Source organism: Syngnathoides biaculeatus, chromosome 3, assembly GCF_019802595.1.
Source record: "Syngnathoides biaculeatus isolate LvHL_M chromosome 3, ASM1980259v1, whole genome shotgun sequence".
Lineage (NCBI taxonomy): Eukaryota > Metazoa > Chordata > Actinopteri > Syngnathiformes > Syngnathidae > Syngnathoides > Syngnathoides biaculeatus.
Genome location: NC_084642.1, coordinates 19,335,974 through 19,354,591, shown reverse-complemented (window position 1 = coordinate 19,354,591; position 18,618 = coordinate 19,335,974). Strand labels below are relative to the sequence as shown.

Below are 18,618 nucleotides of genomic sequence, written 5' to 3'. Positions count from 1 at the left end.
TTGCTCCCCCTCTGTCTTGTCTTGAATAAAACTACACTAATGTTAGCTGTGTACACTGCACTGTGACATTGTACTCTACAGTCTCCACTGTGCTGCAAAGCTCCCGTTTTTTTACTGCCCTCAATCACCTGGAATAAAATTACAGCATCATGCACATATTTGTGGAAATCACCAAAATAAGCACCACAGGCTAAATTTAGCTCTGTATGCTATATTCCTCCCTCCATTTTGCTGAAAAGGTCCGTTTTCTTGCTGACCTCAGCCTCCTCTCGAACCACTCATCAAATTGCAATATTTGAGAGTACAAAAATTAAATGCGTGCATGTTAATGTCAGCTGTTTCTTGTATCCTACGCCAGAGTCCCTTCTTTGCTGCATCACTCCAGTTTTTGCTGCTTCTTGACTGAAGCGGTTGCGTCATGATGACATTTGAGGATAAGCGCCTAAAAAGCGACTAAAGTAAACATGTCTGTTGTCACGGCGCTACACTCCACATTTGAGAGCGCACGGCTACAAGTGACAAAATAGACACGCTAACTATGTTGCAGTGTTGTTCTTTGCAGTCTCTGCTTTGCTGGAGTGCTCCGTTTTTGTCATTTGTAGCTTTTGCAGGTGTACTTAATGTTGTGTCCGTTGAGTGTATTGAAAGATGTTGCAGTTTGAGTCGAAACTGCGTCCTTCCTTCCTCATAGGCGCTCACACGATTTCTACTTCGATAACGTGTTGGTTGCCAAACGCCCATGAGCAACCGCTCGATTTCAAGTCTCCTCTTTCACATCCTCTCGACTACAAAATGGCAGGGTGAGCAACGTAATATCCTGGTATTATTACAGCATGGAAAGCCATTTGGGTATTTATTTGATATCCTTGATATTCACCTTAAAGGTCAAGTGTCATGCCTATAGGCATTGTAATGAAAAATTCATATAACATTATTCACTTCAATGTCCATACGAAAAAATAAATATGAGCGGAGAGCGTGTCATCCATGCTCAAAGTTGCAGAAGTCTCATTCGACATCGAAGTATTAGCCTTATTACCTGTATCCTCTTTTCATGACGTCACACCGCAACATTCACCGTTGAAAACACGATGTGCCACCTACTATGCGACACGGAGGCTCTTTTCAAAGAAGAGAACATCTCACGAGTGAAGTGACCGGGGCAATATTACCCCATCGTTTTGAGCCATATTTAGATGATATGCAGATCACTTCTAACTAACAACAGACTCCCAGACAGTATGTATGAGCCAGACCAGCCGAAGCCGCGCTGACTGGTACATCGACACATTTAGTACCCCGGACTTAAGTGCGCAGATCTTTTGTTACATTTTGAGAGGATTATTATTAATATTTTTTTTTAATAGCTGTATACACCCCTTACCTCTCATTTGGAACCCACAAAGCTCTCATCCTTTCCTTACCCGTGCAATCCATTTTTCACGACGGACCGGGTCTTTTTTTTTGAAAAGTATGAAGAATGAATCCAAACTCCAAACAATATCCATCAATACAACAAGCCGGCATTTGGGCTAACACGAAGGAAAAAAGAGCTACCTTCCAGCGGGTAAAACTAGTAGAAACATACGAGACCACTTGAGTGGGCGCCTGCTACTAACGTCACTTCCTGCTTCTTCTCAAAAACTAATCCCTTGAGAGGATTTTCATGGCAGGAGTGACAAAAAGGCATATATGTCAAAATCATGTTGTATGTTTAAAAAAAAAATGGATAGCACCATTCCGGCTGCCCTTTTTTCATTAATAACATACTAAAAATCATGCATTTCATGACATTGGCTCTTTATGATCCATGCAAGCTCTTTGTCCTCACTAATAAGACAATTCTGCATGCTAGTAGCACAACTTACTACTGACATTGTATGACTTTTTTAACTTTAACAACTTTAGTATACTAGTAGGCTAACTTCATCTTAATAACGAGACAAAACCATGTACTAGTTGAGATCTGTGTAGCGCTGATACTACTAGTGAAGTGCTTTATGTTCTCTGGTACAATTGTGTCACGAGTAGTACTAGTACCACATAGCTAAGCTGTCTAAAGGGGAGGTAGAATTAAACAGAGATAATATAGCTGCACAAGTGTGCACTTGCTTATTCCTGGGAACGTGGTTGTCATCAGAATTAACCAATTGCGTTGAAACTCTTTTAAGTGTCTACCTGAGCAACCCTCAATAAAGTTCAGGCGTTTTCCTACATTGCTCTCATAAGATCCTTTTCCTGTTTTGTGGCTATCATCACGGTTGTCTTCTTCGGTGTCACTGGTACCGTTCTGGGGAGGCATCGCAAAGAAGCCCAAGACAAATGAATTTCATCCTTTTTTAGTCATTTTTTGCTGAAAACCCAGAATGGGGTCGTCTTTGCCGCTTTCCGACCTGGCAATAAGATGTTCCAGAGAAAAACAAATGTATACTAGACTGGGGGTGGGGGGGGGGGGAACTGGCATACATGGTATCTTTTGTGCTTTGTAAATAATTGATTTGTTTTGAGTGGGTGCCTCCACTCAAACACATTCTGTGGCCTTTAGTGCATCTGAAGGCAGATTAGGTAATAAAGACTCAGTGGGCGAGGGTGAGGTCTCGCAGGGAAATTGGAACGGCAAAGACCACGCAGAGAGTGGGGAGGCATCCTAATGGCACTTGTCAACGTGAATCCCAACTTCAATGTTTCAATACTTTTTGTGCAACTTGCTTTTCTGTAAAAGTCCCAAAAATTCCCGTTGACTGTTCTGATTCATGAAAAAAATTCTTAGAACGTCTATTTCTATTTCTTGAGGTCTCCTTATGTTGTTGCAACCTGCTGATGATACCCTGTGAAGTTCAAAGAAATAATACCGGCTCGTCAGAATACTGTATGGTAAATGAAGAAAACTACATTAAATGACATTTGGCAGCACGTCAGATCAGCTGGTAAAGCGTTGGCCTCACAGTTCTGAGGTCCTGGGTTCAATCCCAGACCCGCCTATGTGGAGTTTGCATCTTCTCCCTGTGCCTGCTTGGGTTTTCTCCAGGCACTCCAGTTTCCTCCCACATCCCAAAAACATGCAACATTAATTGGAGACTCTAAATTGCCTGTAGGTGTGGTTGTGAGTGTGGATGTTTGCCTCCATGTGCCCTGCGATTACCAGTTCAGGGTGTACCCCCCCTCCTGCTCGTTGACAGCTGGGATAGGCTCCAGCACTCCCCGCGGCCCTCATGAGGATAAGCTGATAAGATAGAGATAAGATAAGAAAATGGATGGATCAGATGACATTTCACACACAAGTCCTGTACAATTTAAAAAAAAAAAAAAAAAAAAAATAATAATAATAATAATAATAATACAATCTCAGAATTTCCAAAGTGGGGCGGGGGGAAAGTAAATATAATTTATAACGAAGGTCTTGACAAAATGTATTTGTCAATAATTCGTTGAAAAAGCCTGACGATAGCCCTGGCACAGGAAATGAAACTTTTTGTTCTCTAATTGCTGGAAAGAATCTAAAAGGTGTGTGTGTGTGTGTGTGTGTATTTATTTATTTATTTTACTTTTTTTCCTTAGAAAAATAACCAATCCTCAAATATGTCAACCATCGTACAAGACATTGAATTTATTTATATTGCCCTAACGGGACAAGCCGAAAGAAGAAGACCTAATGTAGCATACGTCATTTTACACCTGAGACTCTGTGAGTCCTGGGAGGCATATGTCATGGAAACAATGAGTCCCAGCCCTGGAACAACGAGTCGCCCCCCACTTATGTACTACTATGTTACAGATTTTTATTCCAGTTGTTACTCTTTAATCTTTGATGCTGCTTGTACAATATTTTTATCCATTGCACTTGCTCTCTTGCAATGTGTTTCGGCCCATCATGATTGCCTTTTTTTTTTTTTTCCAGAATAGATTTTCCCAAAAAAACCTTCAAGACAAGTGATAGTATCGACGATTTTTTTTTTTTTTTAAAAGGAATTCTATTTATTTTTTAAGGCCGCTGAGCATAATAAAGAATTGTACACATCTTGCAAGTTTTGCACTGGTAATCAAAGATATGGGTAAAATTGTGTAATTTAATCTCATTGACAAAATAAAAGTAGGTTTGAATTTCACAATAAGAGCAAGTAATTAAAAAAAAAAGTTATGTCTTCAAATTAAGTACTTCAGAAAAATAAATTTGAATTTCCTTTTTTTTTTCTGTTGAACATGTCAAATCTTGATGCAACGGTGAAATATCAAACCATTTCACATCTTTTAACAAATCATAATTAAACCTTTATTTTGGTTCATCATGGCATTTCACATATTTTATCAGTAGAAATTTCCCACAGAAAAGTACGAACAAAAGTGACTCTGCCTGTTCCAAACATTCTCCTCCCTTGACGTTCCCCTTCTGATCTCTCTGTCTTTAGCTCAAATGTCCCCCCCCCCCCCCCCCCCAACCCCTTCTGTCCGGTCTGCGTGCAGTCCATGATCACACCAATTACAGCCTGTGATGCAGATTTGATTGGCTTCAATGGTGGCAGAACTTGCATGTGATTGGTTGAAACAGTTCACCATTACCGTAAAGCCTGAAAATATGTGTAGCCGCTTGAAACAGAAACACACACTGTATGTGGTTGAATGATAACCTTGAACCTTTTTTTAGATATGGCCTGAGTTCATTTGGGACTTCTTCTGTGTCCAGATGTAGACACCAAGTTAAAGACCTATTTTAAACAATATTGCAAAAATCAAGTGAGGCAGGGTGCGCTGCTTAGCTCCGTAGCACACTAGCTAGTTAGTTCGTGGGCTACCAAACTAAATAAATCGCTAACTACAGACTCAAAGCGGTTCCGCCAGTGGCTCATTGTGTCGAGAGACATTCCAGCTGTTTCCTACTCAATGAAAAACTCTCGTGTCCGTTGTCTTTATGAAATTATAACCTGCCCCAGTTTTTTTCTGATTGACTAGCACCGACATACGACTCAGCGAAGCACTTCACTCATACACACACACACGAGGAACGAAGTGCCTTTTGGCTCTCTTCCTAAACAGCTAGCATTGTAGCTTTTCTGGGGATAAATCAATCGGTTTATAGCTGTGCATTTATGATCTTCAGCAAGTTGACTAGGAATAAGACAAATATTTGTACTTTTCCAATGTCTAGAAGAACACTTCTGTTTGTTCTAACAGAAATGAAGAATCCTCAAGGGGAAAATGATTTTCATCTCCCTTGAACAAAACCTTCCTCTGTTTGGGGTACATGATGGTGATCCATTTTACTCTGATTCCTTTTTGGTCACATTTGCCATGTTTTTCACCTATGTGACTCCAAGCTAGCCACTACAGATCAACAGTTTGGCCAAATGTCGCGCGGTGACTACACTGAGCAAAAAGCACACTGTAAGTACTGTTATGGTTGGTTGCAAGCCACACATTCGACAGTACTCATATTTAAAACAGAGTTAGCGCTAATGTTAAAGTCGACTAAGGTTGAGCTCACTGATTTGCGCTATGTTAAATTCACCTTTGTCTCTTGGGTCCATGGATGAAGCGTCGTACTCTGAGAAAAGAAAGGTCTGTGATACAATGAACAGGTGCTCGCTTTGCATATTACTATGAAATGCTACCACGCTTTGACAATTTGTTTTTTTTCTCTTTAAAATTTGGGATTGCATCTTGCACCTGCTGTCTTCCCGCTGATCAATCAAACGCTTCATTTCCGCGTCCACTTGTCTGTTATAAATCACGTATACAACGTTCTGCCTCGCTTTTTGCGACGGTGTGCGGAGTCAATGTGATTTTCTGTTTTGTTTTTCAATGTTTTATTATGTGCAAAATTTGACACACAAACTGCGATGCGACACCGCTTCATTTGAGTCTTGCACACATGTGTAAGTAGGCAATGTTGTGCATCAGTGGATGCAGATTCACCATGCTTTTTGTGTCCCTGGTCATTTTTGCCTGTCTAGGATGCACACGAAACGAGATCCCTGAGTGGTGGTGCATACGGTCCCCTGCAAAAGTATTGGAATGGCAAGGTCAATCCCTTTTGCTTTTGTTTTACACTGAATACATTTGGGTTTTTGATCAAAAGATGAATATGAGACAAAAGCTCAGAATTACAGTTTTTGTTTCATGATATTTCGATCTCGACGTGTTATACTCTGACACTGTACCTTTTGTTTGAATCCAGCCACTTTTCAAGTGAGCAATCACCCAATTTAGTTTGGGTCAATTTTTCTGAAAATTGCCCGACAAATTGGTGTTGTAGACTTTATAATTTGTTCTGCTCCTGCTATCATGAGTTACATCAGCAATAAAGACAAGTGAGGCTGCTCCAGAAACGGCGATCCAAGCCCAACTCCTGACATGACCTCCATCATGCGTCACAAAGGCGCTTATTTGTTTTGGACCATAAGAAGATCCTTTCTTTCTTTAGACTTTCCATCACTTTGGTCGAAGTTAATCTTGGTCTCATCAGTCCACTTTCTTTGCAAAATCCAATCTGGCCTTCTGATTCTTTATTTTCCGGTAAGTGGTTTGCATCTTGGTCTGTATATTTCTTCTGTTGAATTTCTTGGTGGTGTGGATTGTGATAGCTTCACCCCTGCCTTGTGGAGGTTGGCAGGGATATCATTAACTGTTGTCTTTGTGTGTTTCTTCACAGCTCTCACAATGTTTCCGTGATCAATTGCTGTTGATCCCCTTGGCCGACCTGTTTGAGGTCTGTTGCTCAGGAAAGACACTAATTTCTTTTTCTCTCTCGACATTCCAAATGATTGGGTTGGTTATACCCAATGTTTGTGCAATAGCGCTGAGCGATCCACCCCCTACGCCCCTCGTCCCCCACATATCTTGTCTGTTTCAAAATGGTTGCTTTTCTCCTGTAGACAGCCCGCTGGTCTTCATGTTTGCTGAACAGCAAAGGCAGTTTTCACAGGCGAAAGCTAAAGCCAGACCCAAGCTCTATCTCATGTTTAAACATCCATCCATTTTCTACCGCTTCTCCGGGTCGTGTCGCGGGGGAAGTAGCTTCAACAGGGATACCCAGAGTTCCTTTTCCCCAGCCACTTCTTCCAGCTCTTCCGGAGGGATCCCAAGCTGTTTACAGTAAGAGGACCGAGAGACATAGTCCCTCTAGCATGTCCTGGGTCGTCCCTGGGGTCTCTTTCCAATGGGACATGCCTGTAAAACCTCACCAGGGAGGGGTCCAGGACCAGGGAGTCTTCCGGACGTAGATCTCAGTTTCTCTTGCCCGGACTAGGGTCACCGGGGCCCCCATCTGGAACCAGGCCTGGAAGTGGGGCTCGAAGGCAAGCGCCTCGTGGGCGGGCCTACACCCATGGGGCTTGGCCGGGCACATCCCGAAAGGGTAACATGGGTCCCCCTTCCCATGGGCTTGCCACCTGTGAGAGGGGACATAGGGGTCAGGTGCGACGTGAGCTGAGCGGTGGGACTTTGGCGATATGATCCCCGGCAACGGAAACTAGCTCTAGGGACATATTTAAGCAATCAATCTAGAATGCAATGCCTGAGCAACTAGAAACCCCTGTCACATGTTCTAATACTTTTTGCTCAATTGAAAAGTGGGTGAATTCCAACAAAAGGTGCTCTGTCCTGAGTTGACACATCTAGATGTAAATACGTAACACATCTAGATTTGTTTTTTCTTCATATCAATCTGAGGATCAGAAACCCAAATGTCTTCGCTGTGCAAAAAATAAAACAAAGGAACGGACCTTCCCGTTCCACTACTTTTGGAGGGCACTTTAACTGTCTCCTCTGGCTTAGTTAGATGTTTACTCACAGGATTAATTTGCTTTTTCCTTGTATTCACGATTTATTTATTTTTTTGTGGTGCCAACGCAGTAGGTCTGTTATGAAAAGGCTTCAAAGCAAAGCAACACATTTGTCCTTGTTTCGCGTTCACCTCTGGACCATTCAGCGAAACTTCCTTTTCAAAGACCAAGTGACAAACGGATCCATCCTTGGTGGAACTCATAAATTGCGGTATTGAACCCTGACACCCATTTGCTTGTGTGGAAAGAGCCGGAAGTACTCACTGCGAGCCAACGCAGGCCTCCTGTAGAGTTCGTGTTTGAGTAGTATAGGCGGTGCAGATGTGTGGGTGTCTTGTTTCTTCCTCTCGCTCTCTCAGTTGAAATATTTTTCAGCTTACTTTGGCTCAAGGACGTTACATAATGCTGGTCGGTCGGTGAGAGCCTCATCTGCACGAGGGCCTTCAGAGAGAGCTTCGGGCCAGCTCAAAATACCTGGGAAACAACAGCAAAATGGACCACCGCAACGTTTTCTTTTTCTTGCCTGATTGTGGGACTTTTTGGTCAAGTCTTCACATCGGGAGCTTGCGATATTTAAATCAATGAAAGAAGGACTTTTAGGTTATGCAAATTAAATGGGGAAAAAAATCCACATGGAGCCTGTAAAATTAAGTGTAGTAAATAGTTAATTAAGTTGAAAACTTTAACAAAACATTTCCTAGCACAGTCATGTAAAATGAAAGTGAAACACTGCACAAATATATTTTAGCAAATAATTATATTATAACAAAGACATTATTTCTGTGTGATCCGCAAATTGAAAAAGTAATCATTTATAAAAATAATTAAGGTTTTAAAATTCAGTATCCTGTGGAATTAAATAATGAATAGTAAATACAAGAGATGAAGTTTGAGCTCCTGTGCTATTAAAATTAAAAAGAATGACTGTTACATTGGGATAAAATTTCTGAGCTCTTGTTAAATTGAAAGATTGAATTAATGTATAAAACAGAGTTCCACATGACTTGTGAAATGGAGAAATCTCATGAAGAATTTATTATATTTTAGAAATCAAACATTTCACGGAACATTTATTGAATAGCAATTAAAAATTGTGCATTTTTCTTAAACTACAATCTATAAAAAATTATCTGAATGTAAAACAAAAAGTAAAGTGTAGAAAATGTAAAATACTCCACAGTGATCATATAAAATGTACATTTTAATAATCCATCCATCCATTTTCTTTGCCGCTTATCCTCATGAAGGTCTCTGGGAATACTGGACCATATCCCAGCTGTCAACGGGCAGGAGGCGGGGTACACCCTGAACTGGTCACCAGCCAATCGCAGGGCACAAACAGCCACACTCTGAGTCTCCAATTAATTTTGCATGTTTTTGGGATGTGGGTGGAAACCGGAGTGCCTTGACAAAACCCACATAGGCACGGGGAGAACATGCAATCTCCACACAGGCGGGGCTGGGATTGAACCCGGGTCCTCAGAAGTGTGAGGGTAACGCTTTTCCAGCTGAGACACGGTGCCACCACATTTGAATAATACTTTTTGAAAATACTGTTGCAATTGAAAAGTTCTTCATTCTGACTTATGGCAATGTCAATGTTCAAATGCTGCTTGAAAAGTCTTAACGCTTCACACACAAATTGAAAAATGCAAGGAAGAATACTACAATCTTTTAGAAGTAAAAGCATTTTTCGAATATCCCACAGATGCCGTTAAATTGACAAATTGAATTGGGGAAAAAAAAAATCATAAAATGCATCTCAGACCCTGACTGATTTTATGGGTAGTGAGTGAAAATGGATCATGTTTTCCTCAGGCTGTATTTTTCATGTTAGTCAGCACAGAAGCATCATGCTGTTTTTGTACCAATTGAGTTTGTAGACCAGTACTTGATGATACTTAGTCTCTCAGTTGGACTTTTTCAATAGGCCTGCTGATTGTATTGAGTTGCTTAATGAGTGATTATTAGCCTCTGATGGTATGAAACATTTCATTTGAATGGACTAGAGCTGAAGTAAAAAGGTGGGGGGCGTTAAAGGACGGGGGGGGGGGGGGGGGGGTCTTGAATATGCATGGTTGTTGTGCACACAGCGCCCTACAATAACTTTTGCACTGGTCGCACATCACATTTTTTTTTTTTTTTTTTTTTTTTTTTTGGGAGGTACAGTATGACCATGGCTTACCATAGTTTTGACAGTGTCTCAAGATGATGTTTGTCCGCAACAAGCAGTAACAAAAAAATCAGGTCAAATACATTTCAAAAAACAAACGGCTTGACTTTTTATTTGATCACGTGATGAACTCTGAGGGGCCAGTTCTTCCAGTGAGGCCACTTCCCACTCTTCCTTGGGAAAACCATTTCATTTTGAGCGTCACTACAAACACACGATTGACATAGATTTAAAAATGGTTGCATAAGAAAAATCGTTTATGAATAATCATACTGTTTTTAAAGTTATTTACTAGCAAAACAAACAAGCTGCCTGTTTTAAAAACATAACCCCAAGCAGAACATGGACGAACCATTACTTCTGTAATTATTTTGATTGTTGACTCATACAATCCTTTTTAAGAGAGACCAGTCTCTTTAACTCTGTACATATATAATCTTTATAGATTTATGCTACCAAAAGGGAATATATAGTTGGGTTTGTTAGCTTTGCAAGCTTCACACCAAAGTTATTAGAACCTTTTGCACATGACTGTGTTTTTAATGAGGAGTCAAGTGAAAACGACAGTCAAATTAAGCAGCCAATCTTTGTAGGTAGTGGTCGAGGGTCCACTACACACCCTCTCGTCATTCTTAGATGAACATCCGTTACGTTATTCAGGGAACCAACTTTAGGAATCATTGCCGTGGCAAATTCAACAGCATTGATAATGTATGTAAAAAGAAAAGCTGTAGATGGACTTGTGGCTCGGGGAATTGTACTTTCTTACCTTTTCTTACTCACTCACGTGTCTATCACTGACTCCAAGCTAACCTCTTCAAGATATTTACTAGCGTGGATTAGCTCGAGGCAAGGCGCTGGCAGCTTGCTTGATGACGTATATTTAATACACAAGTTAACTCACTGTTTTTCCTGATTGAAAGTACATTTACTGTAAGAATATTCACACTATGAACATTACAAGGGAGCTGTGTGTGTGTGTGTGTGTGTGTGTGTGTGTACAGTGGGTATGCAATGTATCCAGACTGAATTTTTTTTCGTCTTTGTTATATTGTAATTATTTGCTAAAATTTGATTCCCAGTTTAATGTGCAGATGATACTGACAGAAAAAAAAACAACTTTTGACATTTTTGCAGATTGATTAAAAAAAAAAAAAAAAACAATGGAAATATCATACAAAAACAAAAGGGCCACTGTGTTGTGAAATATGAAGACAGTGGACCCTCACACACAGCACCTGCAGCATCACCATTCAGATTTTTTTTTTTTTTTTTTTGTTCCCAATTATTTTTCAGTCTATTTTTTTTTCCCATTGTGGTTTGGTCTGGATCCTATTCACTGTATAATAGAACATAAGAGACTGTAAAGAAATCATGTGGTGGAAAGTTACACACACACAGTGTAGTATTCGCATGTTGAGGTGTGCCTTTTAAGGGGCGTGACTGAGTGTGTGGCCTCATGATCTCTGCCTCCAGGTTTGGTTGTCCACGCAATGTTAGCTTCTTCCACATGCTCCTTGAGTATTCTGTTTGTATTTGTGATTGTTAGGCCTGTTCATTAAAGAGCTGGAAGTTAACTCAAATTTAGTCTGGCAAAAACTTGACCAAGAGACCAAATCAGGGCACTTGTGAATCAAGGTACTCCGTTTTAGTCTATTGTAATCCATTTTACATACCGTATGTTTCCAAGTATTTGAACTCTGAACACCTTGAACTAATAACGCTACACTAAAACCATCATTGATACCAAGTTGTCCTTGGCTGTACTTTTGCTCTTCCTGACAAAAACAAGCTTCTTGCTCTCATTTAACCAGCTGTGAGTCTCAGGCCCTAATTGCATGCCGATGATTCTGTTTTGTAGTTTTTTCTTTTTTTTTCTGCTAAGCCTTCCATCGTTGCAGCGCGAATGAGGAAATGAGTCACACGGTTGCCAAGGAAGTGAGAGCGCGTGCGGCAAATCGTCGGTGTTGGCCTTGAATCTCACTCTTGGGGCTGTCTGTAGCGCTCGTCAGCTCAGGCGAATGAACTCTGAACGCAACGAAAACAGTGACAAGAATACAAGTTCCCCATTTCAATTCAAGTCCTTAAATGCCACCAAGTTGTTTTAAAAAAAAAAAAAAAAAAGTCTTTACATCAAGCCACTTGGAATTGCGGAGACAAGTCCATCGCAAGAGGATGCAGAAAAATAGTCTCAATGACACATGGCCTAAATTGAGCTCGAAGTCTGCTAATAGCAAATGCCAAAAGGTGAATATGGCCAAATCCCAAGTTGGTATCCAAGGGAGATGGGCAATGCTAAATTGCCAAGCTTCTTCTTTTTTGTCTGAGCCATATAATGTTGGAAGCGTAGATTTGAAGTGTGTTCACCATTTTTAACATTTGCCATAAAAAAGGCAGTGTGAGCGACTGGAATTTTACAACAAAATCCAGCCCTGGTCACCACCTTCACTTATCAGAATAAAATGAGTGGACGTCTAACATTACAAGCCACACAAAAAAGGCCTTAAAAAGACCTGGAAAGTGGCCATTATGATTAGAAGCAGCAAAATATTTGGACTTGAACTCCAAGAGAGTTTACCACTCGCAGCCATATCTCCACTTTACCTTTGTCATCCAAAAGTAGGGTGATTTATGTTTTTAATTTTTTAAGTTCACTCGGCAACACTAAGTTTGTAAGGCCACTTCTTCTCAGCTCATGTGGGTTTCCTGGGCTGTTGCGGTCGAACCTGGCTTCAGCTAAACTGGGCTGAAAACTCCTCTCGGCCACAGAAACCTCTGGAAGGCAGCTGCGGCCTCCAGACATTCCTTTCAGTCGGACTCTTCAAACAACTTCCACCTTCCTACACATTCCTCAGCTCTCAGTGGCAAAACATAGACTGTGGCCTTTTTTTTAAAAAAAACAAACAAAAAAAAAAGTTTGTAACAAGCTGCAAAGTTAGACAAGGAGCACCGGCAAAAGCCCGTAAAAGTGCGATGATCCAAAAAAGGAGGTCAGGCTGCTCAAGTAGTACACCTCAGCGGGCCTTTTCGTGAGGACAAAGATGCTATTATATAGGAATCCTCTGGCTCCACCCCTTCTGCAGTCAGCCACAATTCCTCGGAGTCATTTGAGGTAATGAGATCAGCCTGCTCTTGCCCATTTGATGGCTCCTGCAAAAGATGACGTCGAGGAGATCTGATTCTATACCGTCAGCGTTTCAGTTTTCCGCCGCTCTCGTGTTTTGGAAATTACGGTTCAAGCAACTATGCCATCCTTCTACTGTGACTGTACACTGCAAGTAGTGTAGGAAATAATGGAAATAGGAAGAATCTGTTCCAGGGAAAGTCTGCGGTCGTACAAGCTATGTTTGAAGTAGCATTCTTACCTTACCCTGTGAAAATTGTGAGCCGGTTTGATTTCAAAATGTAAAACCATTATTCATGCATTATTTGTCACAGTGTTAAAATGGGTTAGAACCTAATGTTTGACTAATGGATTACCTTTTGAAAATGAATATAAATAAACAGGATGTTTGAGTCTTGTTACCTTTTTGCATTCTTACTTGTAACCACTATAAAACCTAACAAAATAAAATACTCAGCTCCTTTACATATCTTGTGATCTTTAACAGCTTTGTTGAGGTTGTTCCTTCTGTTCGGAGGCAGTCGCTTTCATCATAAACTTTGTGACTCTTCCAGAGCGTACGATGGCAGCAGTGTTGGACCTTCGTGCTTCGGCTGCGTTGTCCGATTTATAAGCGGCGGTCATCAGATGCTCTCGCTCGTGTGTCACGGAGAAGCCGCTCTTAAAATATTTATCACAATTTAATCCTCTCATCCTCGTTTTGAACTTCATTTCCAATGCAGTCCGCATCTGTTACAGAGAGATTAAATGTGAGCTGTAAGAACAAAAAAAAAAAAAAACCCCAACAACTTTGTTTTAGTGGGTGTGTAAATGTGGCTCATTTTACCCACAAAACTACACACTTTATAGGAACATTTGAAGATGACTAGTAAAAACATTTAAAATTCCATATTGATGACATTTTTTTTCTCGCAATGAGGCTACATGTGCCAAATTGTCTTTCAATAAAATGGGGACCTATTTGTTTGATTAATCACACTGTGCCCAAATCACCATCAGGAATTGTACTCTGATCAAATTTTTACACAAAAACACACGCGCACAAATATCTAAAATCACAATGGTCATCTCATTTTTCTTGCCATATTGTATGCTATGCGGTTCTCCTATGTGTACACTCTTTACTTCCAACTGTAAATTATTAACACCTCACCCCACCCCACAGAACTTTGGATTTTTTTGTTTTTTTTTTGGTTTTTTTTTTTGTTAAGTTTCTTTTTTTAAATAACTTAAGCAGCGAGATGCAGGACAGACTACCCAGGTTGATGTCACACTTTGGACGTAAAGATAACAACATAGTTTTAGATACGAGAACAAACTGAAAAAGGCACATCAGAAGAACATTGCTGAGCTGTTGCCCCCCTCCCCTCCCAAAAAAAAAACAAAAAAACAAAACGGTGAGATAACACAAATTACTGCTTTGCTCTATGATGACTCACTGCTGCCAACGTTTTTCAGTCGCCACTTCCATTCCACATGTACTGTCCCACCACATTTTGATCTTTTTGTAAACAAAACCCAACTACCAACTTTACAGATTTCATTTGTGTGGTGATCAGTTGTAATGTCACATAATTCACCTCATATAATAACATCATCCATTTATATGGGGAGGCAAAGGAAGTCCAACATTATATTTATGTCAAGGAATTTTCAAAACCAAGTGTCAGGTTTTTTGGGGGTGGGATCTTATAATATTATAAGGAGGGGGGTGTAGGTTTGACCTGTTATGGCATCAACAAGCTGTGACTAATAATAAAAAATAATCATAACTTTTCATGGGGAAAAAAATATTGCAACAAGTGCTTTTCATGAATAGTTTGACTGTATTCGGGATGAGGGTACATTAATAATTTTATGAGGAGAAACATTTTTGGGTGGATGAAATGGTAATTTTTTTTTTGAAAAAAAAAAAAAAAAAAAATGGAGTGGAAAAAGTCATGACACAAACAGGATTATTAAAATGGGGGAAAAAAATCATTGCAATTAGTTATGTATTTAGTTATTTTTGAGGAAAATTCATGTGGAAATCACGATTTAAGTCCAAATTTGCTTTGGCAAGAGTCAAACAACATCATTCAGGTCTCCACTAATTTTCATGCGTATTACGTCATCGCCCGAGTTACAGTACAATGTTACTCAGTTATTACAAATGTCCGTTAGCCACTTTTGAACTCTGTCTCTGTAGTTTCATCAGTTAGCCTTGACATGAAGCTTTGTGAATATTTGAAGAACCAAAGATGCGCTACATTTCGACGTTAACTCCGTTAACATTGGCATTGACGGCTGTTGAATTCAAATATCCATGGAGGACTTCCAAAGTGTAGCCGACGTCTCACTCAGGGATTTATAGCGAAGGATGAAGTTTAGATGGTAGTAGTTGTTTCTCTTTGACAACATGCCAGATTTGCAGTTTCTTTCCTTTCCTTGATTCAATCAAAATTTTAATCCTTGAATCTAAATTTCACTACGTGACACTTTTCATGTTTCGGCATCATAGCGTACTGGTGAGTTGCCAGATTTACACGACCGAAAAGGGGCAGACCGTTGTCCGACGTACATGATTGTCCGTTAGATTTAAGCACTGTGTGTGTGTGTGTGTGTGTGTGTGTGTGTGTGGTGTGTGTGTGTGTGTGTGTGGTGATATGCAGCCATATAACGGTACAGTAAAAAAATGTTTCTTATAGTTTTTCTGGATTGGCCTTAAATGCCCAGTACACGAGTTATTTTATATAAATTCAAGTAAATAGAGCTTGGAAATTCTATAAAGTTTCACATTTAATCCAAACTTACCACGACATTGTTGCCGTAGACAAGTCGCTTTCATGAGCTGCGAGGAATTTGTGCTTCCTAGTTCAAAATCTGTTGTCAAACTTGAACAGCGTCATGAAAAATGTTTTACTGTACCAAGAATAGCATGTTCCTAACTCCAGGCACTTGTCTGTGCTCTACAGGACAGTAGATATATCCTTCATGACATGGCAACCCTGTCAGTGCCTCACATTCAACATGGCTAACACATGGGGACAGAGACGTATTTATATCATATTTTATATCTGGGACTTACGTGAGTCCCATTCTTTGTCTGCATTGTGCCACTCGGCCAGTAAATAACAGTTGCTAATTCTTGAACGAACAGAATTTGTCGACAGTAGTCTAAGCGACAAATACAAACTATTTTTAGACATTGTTCTGTCCTGAAGTCGGATTGCTCTTTTCATAGTTTGACTCTATTCTTGTTGATACGAAGTCAAAGTTGCGTTTGATATGTTTGAGCCATGCAATCACCAAGTCCTAAAATTGCCGACTCAAGTCAAGTTCTGTCACCCGAGTCTCTTATCTCCACCCAATACTCTTCACGTAGTGGTTTCATTGCAAGTCAAAGTGAAGTGTCGTCTCGAAGTGGGCCACTGTGGCCCTCTCCATCCTCAGAGTCTGATGCAGCCTTCGTCCTCGTTCTCTGCTGGCGTCGAGTTGTGCCGCCTTGGCCTCCACTTCTTTCTCCAGCCTCTTCTGGTTGTCCCTGGACTTGATCTGGAACAGTTTGATGTCCTTGAGGAGGTCCTCCCTTTTGTGCTTCTGCCGGGCTCCCGCCCGCCGCCTCTCCTCCGCCAAGCACTTAGCCGCCTCCTCTCGCCTCAGCTTCCCCTCCGTCTTTGTTTCGTTCCTCTCGGTCTGGAGCTGATTGGTCAGGTACTCCACCCGCTCCCACAGAGGCTTGTTGTCCTTCTCCTTTTGCTCCAGCTCGGCCAAGAGCTCCTGTACCCTCTGGCTCTGGAGCTCCATTCTCAAGTTCACCATCCACAGCTGGTCCTTCAGACTGTTCACCTGCTTCACCAGAGTCCCGAAAAATGCGCTGACCACCACTTGCGTGGCCATCTTGTAAAGAATAAGCATGCCTTTCCATAGGCTTGAAAGAAATGCCATTTTTATGCAGAAAGGTATGCTCTTGCATTAGTATTGTTCAATGGTTCCATAAAGACTCACAGAGACTCTTTGAAATCCTTCTTTGCGAACTTTGTGAGGTCACAGCGTCACAGTATGTCATCGTGGCAACAGTGATGTTAAAAAAAACATGGCTGCAGCATTCTCTTGAAGAGTGTTCCAACTATTGGATTTTATTATTAGGTGTGAGCAAACGCTCTCTTATAATTATTTTTTACACAAATTCTTAGTCAGTTTACTACTCACAAATGGAAAGTCTGAGCCGCATGTACATGCATGCTTTTGAAATCAAAACATCTGTAAGGCGTAATTTCAAGGGTAATGTTGCAAGAGGAGTTTGAAACTATAGGAATTTGTTTTGCAATTATAGTTTGTGGTATATTTACGGTTAGGGAATTACAAACTTTTTAGGGTGGGGAGTGTCAATTACTTGTTTTTTTTTTTTTTTTGTTCATTATTCTCAGCAGGGCTCAGGCCCTGGTACTGTATATCATACTGTGAGACGAAAAAAAAGTAGCCAACAATTGTGTAAGTTCTCCCACTTAAAAAGATGAGAGAGAGAGGTTGGGTCGGACATCTCTTCTCGTGTTTATTTGAGCCACTGTGCTCACGTTATGATTGGCGTAAGCGACTGATGATAGCTGTTTAGTGAGCATGCAAGTGTTTTTCAAATCCAAACAGAATTTGAGAAGGAAATGGGCCCCGACTTGATTCAATCAGTGCTATTTCAATATTGAATTTGTGTCAGGGCTGATATGTTAGACTCGATTAGACCTCGATTCTACCTGTCTTGAAATCAATAATTTCTTCATTGACTGAAAAATTGCCACTCAACGGTCACACAGCTCTCGTTTGAAGCAAAGGCAGAAGTATTCAAATGTCAATCCAGTTCTGTCTCGCACTTTCATTATTTATCATTATTATGGACAGAAGCATTTCAAATCAACACTGATACAGCATCGTGTTAATATTGTTAGCGGTTCAGCTCCAAACGAGGCTAATTCAATACCAGCTTTCAGGGCTGCGAGAGAAACATGGGCAAAGGACAAGAAGCCTAATCTAATTTGCCCTCTGCATTGCTGCACTTCCATCAGTTAGACCATCTCCTGATGAAGATTCATTTGGTAGTCTGGGAAGGTAGCTGAAACTAAAATCCAAGCGGCATGGTCAAAATGGCCATTTTGTATCAGCTGATTTTGTCTGTGTAGCATGGGTTACTTCTTGTTGGCATGGCTGCGTCACAGCCCTGGGCTTTTACAGTTTGAGTCTGTGCCCCAGCCTTCCTGCCACCAGTTTTCACGTTGCACTTTCATAAAAATAAGAGAGAAGTTCTGTTCCCTCAAATGAAGAACTACCTGCAAGACAGCCAATGGTTTCTCGATACCAAAGTCACCCTGTGGTTCTTCTGATAGATGAGTATTTCCCTTTCCAACCATTCCTGTGCGCGTTTCGATATGTGCTCTTGGTGTCTGTCAGTCTTTTCCTAAATCATTAACAGTTTAATTTGAATGCCATTTAAATAAAATTCTTCTGCCTGGTCCTTCATGTTTCCTGGAAAGTATTGTACACACTTTGGAAATTCTGCCTGGATAATCAAA

The 18,618-nt window shown here is 40.7% G+C and overlaps 2 protein-coding genes across 5 annotated transcripts in view; one reads left to right on the top strand and one right to left on the bottom strand.

Annotated features, from left to right (window-relative positions):
- adcy7 (adenylate cyclase 7) overlaps window positions 1-18,618 on the top strand; it is a 62,783-nt gene that overhangs the window by 682 nt on the left and 43,483 nt on the right. The window lies entirely within an intron of this gene.
- LOC133498170 (uncharacterized) lies at window positions 11,837-17,042 on the bottom strand. The gene is made up of 2 exons (XM_061814694.1): window positions 15,869-17,042; window positions 11,837-13,804 (listed from the first exon to the last, which is right to left on the bottom strand). The coding sequence occupies exon 1, from the start codon at window positions 17,000-17,002 to the stop codon at window positions 16,445-16,447; it is 558 nt and encodes a 185-aa protein (XP_061670678.1). The 5' UTR covers window positions 17,003-17,042; the 3' UTR covers window positions 11,837-13,804; window positions 15,869-16,444.